The 10,026-nt window shown below is 44.8% G+C and overlaps 1 protein-coding gene across 1 annotated transcript in view; it reads left to right on the plus strand.

Annotated features, from left to right (window-relative positions):
- The window catches only part of ambra1 (autophagy/beclin-1 regulator 1), a 38,388-nt gene extending 33,008 nt beyond the window's left edge, over positions 1 to 5,380 (plus strand). The window contains exons 16-19 of the mRNA XM_015399046.1: positions 1,347 to 1,451; positions 1,757 to 1,944; positions 2,631 to 2,756; positions 2,923 to 5,380. Of these exons, the coding sequence (XP_015254532.1) occupies positions 1,347 to 1,451; positions 1,757 to 1,944; positions 2,631 to 2,756; positions 2,923 to 3,443 (940 nt within the window). The 3' untranslated portion in view covers positions 3,444 to 5,380. The remainder of the gene's footprint in view (positions 1 to 1,346; positions 1,452 to 1,756; positions 1,945 to 2,630; positions 2,757 to 2,922) is intronic.
- Positions 5,381 to 10,026: the final 4,646 nt, after the last annotated feature.

Raw genomic sequence — 10,026 nt, forward strand, 5'->3', positions numbered from 1 at the left:
TCAAAAAAGTACTCCAGAGTGTTGTTCAGCATGGGGGTGAGTAGAAAATGAAGGCTAATCATGTTTTGGGTGTACTATTCCTTTAAAATCTGAGTTAAGGGGGGCATGGAGATAATCGGGGGGGCCCAAAGATGGACCCCTGGAGAACAGCACGTTGGATTTCTGTGTCTCTGACGTAAAGCTACCTACTGACACTAAACGAGGTCCCGTCCTTCAACTAAGTCATAAACTTTTCCTGGAACGGACAAGAAATGTGTCCCAGTTTTAAAAAGCTATATTTCATATTGAATTTAAATGTTTATTAAGAAATCTGTCACTAGAAATACCGTATGAGGATATTTAGCTCATCCAAACAACAGCCAATGAAATCTCCACTCACTGCCAAATTCTGACCAATCAGGATCAGAGAAAGTATTATATGAAGCAAGAGCAGATTTGATTGGATCATTAGATTCGAATTAAAATGAAAGGAGTCAGTAAGACCTCTTCTTTTGAGATCAAGATTTCAAAGGGTGCAGTTGTCTGAAATAATCTGTACCTGCAGATTATTTTGCTAATATTAAATACAAACTTCTCAAGTTTAGATTATTTAAGATTATTATTATAATTTGGACTCTCTTAGTGTGGAAATGTCAAAACAAGATCAAAAAGGCTCAGTCTTAGATGGACACATTTTGCAGTGAAGAACAGGAACCAGGGGGACCGTCAGAAGAAGGAAACGCTCCATGAAGTCGCCGCTCTTCCAGGAATTACTCACCGGGAATCAGATTTAGGCTCAGAATGAAAACATATTTTCATTCCTGGATTTATCCCGCTCCCAATATTCTAAAGTCCCACCCCTCCCACCTGCACCTGTCCTTCATTCTCTCCTTTCTTCTGTCCTTCCTGTTTTCCCTTCTTTGTCCTTTTCTCCCGTCTCCCTTCATATTATTCATCCCTTTTTATTTCTCTCCCTTTACCTTTTCCCTCCCTCTTTTCTCTTTTTGTCTCAGTCTAGAACTGGACCAGAGCTTCTGGGGTCGTGGTTCCTGTGAGAACCTTCTAGCTTCATGTTTTGGCTGCTGTAAGGATCCTCAGTGTGAGGCTTTAGTGACCCTCAGCCTCGTTCTCTCAGTAAAACTCCACCTTCAGCTCTGCTGTGTTGGTGTGACCCCCCCACCCACCCGCATAACATCATTATCTTAATGAATGAGCTCACAGGAAGAGCCTCAATTGGAAAAGCCCATTTGGATAAATTACAGAGGCTCTGATCCGAGTGATTCCACGCAGACGTCCCTCCTCCACACAGGAAACTTCCTGAAGGGAAGTGAATTAGCTCAGGAAATCATGTGTTTGTTTGTGTCCAGGTTCTACAGAAGCGATGGTGAGAGTCCCGCTGAGCCCAGCAGCGAGCCACTGTTCTCGGTTAACAACAGTGGAACCAGCCGGACTCGAGGTTCTGACAGACCAGGGTGAGAGCTGTAACTGAAAATCCAGCCTGATGGAGTTCCAGGAAGTGACCCGTGAACATTTGAGCTCATTCGAACCTGAACCAGAATTTTCCTGCAATTGATTGTGGGGAAAAAATGGTTCTGGTTGACTGTCTAAATCTGGTTTCTACAGATCAGCAAAGATTATTTGAAATGTTAATTGACCTTTGCCGATTGTTCCTCAGATCCCAAACCTACGTTTGGTTCTAGTAATGGGTCAGAACCCGACCAGCTCATGCTAAGTAGACTATTTCTGCTGTTATTTCATCACCGTGTTATGATTTCAGGCCAAACCGCTCCGGCTGGAGGCTGGACAGAGACATGGGACTGATGAACGCCATCGGACTGCAGCCGCGAAACCCCGCCCCTTCAGTGACATCACAGGGCACCCAGACCCCGATCATCCAGCTGCAGAACGCCGAAACGCAGACGGAGAGAGACCTGTCGGAGCCCGGCGGTTCCCAGCAGCCTCCCAGTAAGAACAAACACTCCCAGTACAGAAAATCATCGGAATAATATTGAAACTGATAGAAAAACTAGGAATCTGACAGAAAATTGATGAATCTGATAGAAAAGCGAGTTTGACTCCTGTCAGGTTCACTATGGAGGGAATGTTGTTCCATCTTTGGTGAAAGCAAAAATAAACAGTTAAACAGCTTATATAAATTTAAATTATTTAATGAAAACCTTTTTTGTAAGTGGAAAACTCATTCATTTAAAAAAGCTTTTGCGAGTAACTTGGCCATTTCTTTTTATACTTTTTATTTTTTTTCTTAATTTTCTTCCAAAAATAATTTACAGATTAAAATTTCTGTTAGAAATTTTGATCTGTGAGACATAATTTGAAAAGAATGCAATTCCTAAAACTCAACCTGAAGAAGATCATTTAAAAAAGTAAAATATAAAGTAGAACAATTAAAAAAAAAAAATGTAGAAATTTTAATTTAGAGAAAAGCAATTAAAACAAAAAAACAAGAAAAAAGCGAATTTATTCTCAAAACCTTTTTAAATAAGATTTTTTTTTTTAAAGTTTAACTTTCTGTTTATAAAACAGAATCATTGCTGATTGCTGCTGTCGGACCATCAGTATCCCCATTTCTTTCCTTCGGAACCAAATCTGTTTGTTCTCCGCTTGGTTACCATGGGAACGTGTCTCCACAGGTCTGATGGCAGAAACTCCGTCTACGAGTCGAGCTGCTCAGACGGCTCCAGTTGCACCGGAAAACCGTGGAGTTCAGGACAGAGTCCAGACAGAAAGTTCTGCAGAGAGCACCGATTCTGCTGCAGGTGACTGCTTCACCCTCTGTGCTCAGACCGGTCTGGTACCAGAACCAGTACCAGTCCTGATTATAGTCTAAAAATGGTGTCCTGTTCTGTTGACACCACTGCGTTTCATTTCTGTGACGTCTGGTTCTGCTGATGGGTCAAGTCAAACCAGTTCTTTGTCTTTCAGGTCCGGCTGAGTCTGCAGACTTTGGTTCTGGAGAAGACGCGCTGGCCCGGATCCGCCGGCTGATCGCCGAGGGCGGCATGACGGCCGTGGTCCAAAGGGAGCAGAGCACCACCATGGCCTCCATGGGTGGCTTCGGGAACAACATCATCGTCAGCCACCGCATCCACCGAGGCTCCCAGACGGGCCCCGGGGCCTCCAGGCCTCAAGCGGACCCCGGCACTCAGGCGCTTCTCGTCCCCCAGCCCTACCCCCTCCATTCCCTGCAGGCTGATCCCCCCGAGCGACTGTCCCCCATGTGGGGCTCCCAGGTGCTGCGGGGCCCCCGGCCCCCAGGCCTCTCTGTGAGGCTGGACATGGACGATGTTTTCGACGGGGGACGAACTAATGGCTCCCCCCCACAGGGTCCTTCCTCCTCCTCCTCCCTGCTGTTGTCCTCTTCCTCCTCCTCATCCTCTCAAGGCCCCCTCCCCGGGAGTGGAGGCGGGTCTGACGGTTACCCTGGCGACCCCTACAGCAGGTAGTCTTCTGATTGGCCGAGAGAAGCGGAGTCCAGCGTGCTGCTCAGAGCCTTAACTCACAAATACAGGTGCTGCTTCGACACGGCCCCCCCCCTCCTCTTCTCACCCTCCTCATCCTCACTGCGTATAGATCATTCCTCATGGGAAACGACCCTCCTCCCTGATTGGTCCACTTCGTTTCCATGTGATGAAGGGGAGGAAGCAGAGGAGGAGGATGGTTTCTTCATCATAGACGGTCTCCTGCTGCGCTCGGTGCCAAGTGACCAGATAACCAATAAAGCAGAGACTGACGTCTCCGGACTCACTGGACTTTGTCCTGTGACTGTGATGGGGGGGACAGGGTCCCATGAGAGGACAGAGATGGGTGTGAGTGTCCTATTGGGGGACGGGTGTGAGAGAGTCCCATCAGAGGACGAGGGACGCGTATGAGTTTGTCCCATCAGGGGAAGGGGGACGCTTCAGGCTGAAGGGACAGTAGAGACTGAATGGTGGAAGATTAGATACGGTTTCAGTTTGTTTTGGGTTTTTAAACGAGGAGAGAAATGGGGGGGGGGTCTGGACTGGTACTGTTACCCGGACGGGTCTCGCTCTGACCCCCAATGCTTCTTAAAAACCCAGAGTTGCACTACGGTGTGTTTTGATGCTACATGAGCCTGAACAGAAGAGTGTGTGTGTGTTTGTGTTCACGGTTCTGTTCCATGGTTCTGACCCGGCCCCCATTTACTGATCCGGTCCACATTAAAGGAACAAACAGGGGAGGAAACTGGATCACAAGCTTTGGACCAGAACCGTTGACTTTTTCAGAGCTGCTGCTAATTGTTTTCACTCTGTGAGTCTGGGTCAGAACCGGAGCATGTTTCCTTTTCCAAACTAATCCTGTGTGTTTGGTTCTGGTTCTAAGCCGGTTCACTTAGCTCAGAACATTTGGACCTGATAGTTTTTATTTTCAGCCAATCAAATCATGGACCCATCTCTGCCGCATCATGTGACTGGTTTCTGCAGAGCAGCGCTGGGACGGTTCTCTGCCGCGGCTCGCTTATCGGATCTAACCCACTCTGAAAGTGCCGCACTTTGAGCCTCCGAACCGGGCGGACGCTGACGCGAGGCAAAATGGAAAATATCCAGAACCTAAACGGGTCTTTGTTACAGAGCATCGTTCACGGTCGCCTGATGAAGATGAACGTAGCTCCTTAGGTTCTGGGTGAATCAGGCCAAACGCACCAAACAGAACCCTGCAGCAAAGCATCATGGGATTCTGAGTTTTATCTGGTAAGACAAAAAAAATAAATAAAAATGAAGGATCCAGAGTGTTTGAACGGCGCTCTGCACCCAGAGTGAACTCTGGTCAAAGTTTGACCTTTCTTCCTGGTTCTGTTGGTCCAAACTACATCCAGAATATTTTTAAGAAAAAATAACAATGGGAACCATTCCCTGCAGTGTTTTGGTGAATTCTGGAGGTTCTGATTGTTGATTTGACCCGAATCTTGACAGGTTCTTCCTGAAGCGGATCCTCAGCGTTGGATTGACGGTGGGCGACATTTTGTGGAGCTGGAAGCTCAGAGATGGTTTTGGGCTGACAGGTGAAGAAGAAGAGGACTGATGAAGTTGTTCCAGACCTTCAGCTCCTCTTCCTCCCTCGCTCCGTTAAACCATTAATAAAGGAGAGATTTTAGCTCTGCTGTGTGCAGAGTGGTCCCGGTACCAGTCGTCATGATTGATCAGGTTTCCATGACGACAGCAGAGCTCTGAGGCAGGAAGCAGCAGCTTGATTGGTGGACATTTCAGACCCAGAGAGTGTGTGTGTGTGTGTGTGTGTTCAGGCTGTGGAGGGATGAGTGGACGAAGCTGAACGGTACTGCTGTGTCAGGATCCCACTGTGGACCGCTCCAAAACGACTCTTTGAATTTTAGATGTGTTGTAATTAAAGAGCTTTGAGAGTTTCTCTGTGACGTGGCGCCTGTTTTTGTCCGCCGGTTTCACTGTACCCTCAATCTGCGCCGACCTGCAGAACCCACCAATCCACGATTTATTCAAATGATTATAAAAATCCTTTAGGTTCTTCAATTTGGTGGAAGCTCCCTGAGGTTGGTTTGGGTTTAAAGTCCATTTTTGTTCTGGTTCAGTCCATTTGATCACATTGGTTCCTGTCATAATGCGCTGCTGTCCAGTTCAGGCTATGATCCCCGTGAAGTCATCCATCTAAATACCCAAACTGGCTGCAGAGTCCAGGACTGCGTGGAGGACGGTTAGGGTCATAACGTTTTATTTTTAAACTGAAAAAAATTATTTACGGCTTAAAAAGTAATTTTTAAGTAAAGAAAGATTTCAAAAAAGTTTTCAAACTGCTGCCACCTCAGCGGGGGGGAGGGGCTTAGAACACATCGAGTCGGGATTGTTGACTGACAGTTTAGGTGTCTGCACAATAATATTCCTAACTGCTGCATTCAGGAACCGTGGGAATATCTTTAAAGGGGTCATAGAATGAAAAACAGAGTTTCCATTGTCATAGATGAATAATGATAGTTCAGTGGGTGAAATGGACGTACAGAGAAGCCTCCTTTGTCTGCAAATCTCACTATTCTAAACTTCCACCATAAAACGGTTGAATCCAATGACGTCAATTTGGGGGATGTTTTTTTAATTTTTTAAATCATTTTTTTATATATATTTTATGTTTTTAATGAAGTGTTTAAAGAAACTGCTGGGCCGCTGACCGGACCTCAGCAGAGAGCCATGGGCTGCCCGTCCTCAGCCGGAGGAGGAGGGCTGGGGGCCAATAAGGCAGGCGGGGGGGGGAGCACGGGGCCGCCTGTGTCCAGGCTACCATCACCAGGTCTGGTTCGGTCGCTCCGTCCCACTACTGGCTCCCTGCCCCCATCCGCCAGGGTTCCTGGACCAGCCCTGGAGCTCATGGCTCGGTTCTGCTTTTTTGAAATTTAAAATTCCCCCCAGACATTTTTTTTAGGTCTGAAAAGTAGGACATGTCCGTCAAAAAGAGGACGTCTGGTCACCCTACCATATCAACAATTTGATGTTTCAGTGATTGAGTGCTTGTTGCAATGATGCATCTCTGCTCAGCAGCTTTGCTCGTTGTAAACCAACCAATCAGAGTACAGCTCATCTAAATATTCATGATCATACCATAAAAGGAAGAAAACATGTTTCATTCTAGGGCTTTTAACCAGGCTGCATTAGGGCTCATAGAACAGCAAATATGCCATTTTTAGCCCAATCAATGTTACACACCCTATTCAGAGACCTTAAGTTCCAGCACCACATACCCTATAGAATCATTCTATGACCCCTTTAAACCATCTTCAATATTCTATATTAATGGGATTGCTTTAAAGAAGTTAAACATACAATATTGATGTTTTAAAGATTTTCTATTTCCAACTGTTCCTGAATGCAACTGATGGGAACATTTTAAGTTTTCAGTCCATGCCCTATGTTATTTAAGCCCGGCCCCATGCTGAGGTGGCAGCAGGTTTGAAACTTAAAAAAAATGGAATCTGAGAAGTAGGTCTAAGCTTTTATTTTCATTTAAAATAAATGTAGAGCAAACATGATGGCAGCAGTTTATGGCCACAGAGCAGCGCAGTGGGCCTAGTCCAGGAGAAGAGAGCTGAGATCATGTTAGAAAAAACGCTGCAGGTTGTTTAAAAAATCTGTTCTCTGATGGTCCCCGACTCCCTGCCGAGTTAATTCATTACAGCTCCTTAGTCACATCTGCACCTGGTTTCCATGGCGAACACACAGCGAGGCGTCAGGAGCATCCCTCTGAGGTTTCTGTCCATCCAGACATGAAGGGGAAATCCAATCAGAGAGAAACATCCAAAGGTTTACTAAAGTAAGAATAGCAAGCAGTCATCAAAGAAATGACGAGTTTAAAAAATCCGTGCCTGACCAATGAGCGCAACTGACTGTGACGTAAGCGCGACAGAAAGCTGGTGGGGGAGTGTAATGAATGTAGAGCCTCTTCCTGCTCACGTTTCAACAAAAACCCCAAATCTATTCCTTCCGAAACTGATTCCAAAGCTGAGTCAAACAAGAACTGTTCAATAGCTGTTGCCATCTTCCTTGTTTTGCTTTCTCCAATGTCGCACAGCTTTGTCATCACGCCCTCAAAACCCCGCCTGCTTTGCATCAAGAAATTCAGAACACATCTCTGCGTTGTGATTGGCCCGCCAGTTCTAGGGCCTGGGGCATTGATCAAGGCCAGACCAAACTCGCAGGCAAAAATGATCTTGGTCGCTGGAGGATGGGGCTAGTTTACTAGACTATGTCTAACCTTCTGCGGGTTGGGGAGGATGTACTGCCCCTAGTGGAGGAGCTTTAGTATCTTGGGGTCTTGTTCATGAATGAGGGGAAGATAGAGCAGGAGATTAACTGGCTGTAAAGAGAGCTGAGTCAAAACGCAAAGCTCTCAAATTACTGGTCCATCTTAGTTTTTTTTTTTTTGTTTGCAGTTTTTAATTACAGAGCAAATAAATGTACCTCTGCATTTAACCCATCCCCTTGGGGAGCAGTGGGCTGCCGTTGTGCGGCGCACGGGAGCAGTGTGGGGTTAAGGGTCTTTGCTCAGGGACCCAGAGTGGTAGTCTGTGGGAGTGGGGTTCAAACTTAGAACCTCTGGATTCCAAGCGCCTTGTCCTGTCCACTGGGCCACTACTCCCCCTCAAATATGGTCATGAGCTTTTGTTCATGACCAAAAGAACGAGATCCCAGATACAAGCAGCCGAAATGAGTTTTCTCCTTAGTGTGTCTGGGCTCTCGCTTAGAGAGCGAGGAGCTCAGTCATCAGGGGAGGACTCAGAGTAGAGCTGCTGCTCCTCCACATCAAGAGGAGCCAGCTGAGGTGGCTCTGCCCTCTGATCAGGGAGCCTCCTGGACGTCTCCCTGGTGAGGTGTTCCGGGCATGTCCCACTGGGAGGAGGACCAGGGGGAGACCCAGGACACGCTGGAGGGACTGGCCTAAGCGCTGAGGAGAGGGACTTCTGGGCTTCCCTACTGAAGCTGCTACACCCCCACCCCAACCAGACCCCGGATAAGATTTAGGTTAAACACAGAAAATATATTTTGGTTTAAGATTGATTTAGATATAAATTTAAGGCTTGATTGAAATATAACATTCAATATAAATTGAAGATTTAGAAATAGATTTATAGATGCAACAATTATATTTTGCCACTAAATGTGAGAGAAAAATCACTGAAGTGTAAAAAAAAATGTAAATAGGAGAAATGTGGCATTAAAAGGATTTTTTTTTTTACATACATGCTCCTATGGATCGTATTTAGTGTTTGCTGAAAATATAAAAATCTTAAGTCTTTATTGAAGCTACATTTAATTTAGATTCTAGTCCAAATAAAAAACTTTACAACAGGGCTTTGATATTTTCCTCTTCACAACATCTGGGATCTGGAGCAACATGTGAACCAGAGAACTACTGAGATGATTGGAGATTTCTGACCTGGAAATATGCCACAAATATCTCCCCCACACCATCATACCACCACCACCAGCTGGACCTATATTACCAAATATACTGCATTATTGATAACGAGACACTAGCTGCAAAAAAGTTGGGTAAATCTAAAGAAACTGTGGAGTTGGAGCCCAGATAAAGAACCTCTGATAGAGACATGGATGATATGGCGGGGGGGATGTTACAGATGATGGATCAGATTCTGAGATGCAGACATTCTCAGTCTGCTCCCCCTTTAATAGAACGCTGAGATCAAATATTTTAAAGCTCTAAAAGTATTCAGCTGCTTCTGCAGACACAGTTGGTATTTTTTAATGTTCTACAAAAACACGGGAAACGAAACAGGAAAACGTATATAAGAATGTTATCTCCCATTTATGGCAAAATTATTGGACATTGTAGAACCGGAAGTTTTTACTTTCAATTAAGTAAATAATTCAATCAGTGCTTTTACCAGAGTCTTTTCATTCTTTTTGCACCAAAAACTATATTTTTACTTCATTAAAGAATGTGAGTACTTTAAACTCCAACAGTTTTTCAACCTCTATCCAGTTCTGGATAGTTCCTGCAGAATGTTTGAGTTATTAGACTATAATCCTTATCAGGTTTGAAAAAATAATAAAAAAACCTTTTAAATAAAATCCTCCTTTAGGCAACACTTAAAGCTTGGATTTAGTTTCTGTCCATTTTTAGATGACAGAGAAAACTCAATCTGAACCATAATTAGTATCCTTGGATTCAATCTAGTCTTTTTCAGATAAAATGACTATTTTATATTTGGAAGGAAGACTAGTTATCCATCCCTTCCCTGCTCACTGGTGTTTCTTTTTAAATCAAACGTAATTAAAATGAAATCATTTTCATTCCAAGTCCTTTGCTGACGGTTCAGCTCCTTCATCCAGAGCCTTCATCCTCAGTCAGGATCCGAGGTTCAAGAAGATGATTCTTCATTAAGACGTTCAACATTAGAGGAGAAGGTGGGTGATGTTATTCTGAGGTCAAAGGTCAAGGCTACATATCAGCTCAGGCACTGCAAAAACCAAACAAAAATAAGTTTCATTTCTTAAACTAATTTGAGCAGTAAAATAGGACGAGCTG

This window comes from Cyprinodon variegatus, unplaced genomic scaffold, assembly GCF_000732505.1.
Source record: "Cyprinodon variegatus isolate N-32 unplaced genomic scaffold, C_variegatus-1.0 Scaffold984, whole genome shotgun sequence".
In the NCBI taxonomy this organism is placed as follows: domain Eukaryota; kingdom Metazoa; phylum Chordata; class Actinopteri; order Cyprinodontiformes; family Cyprinodontidae; genus Cyprinodon; species Cyprinodon variegatus.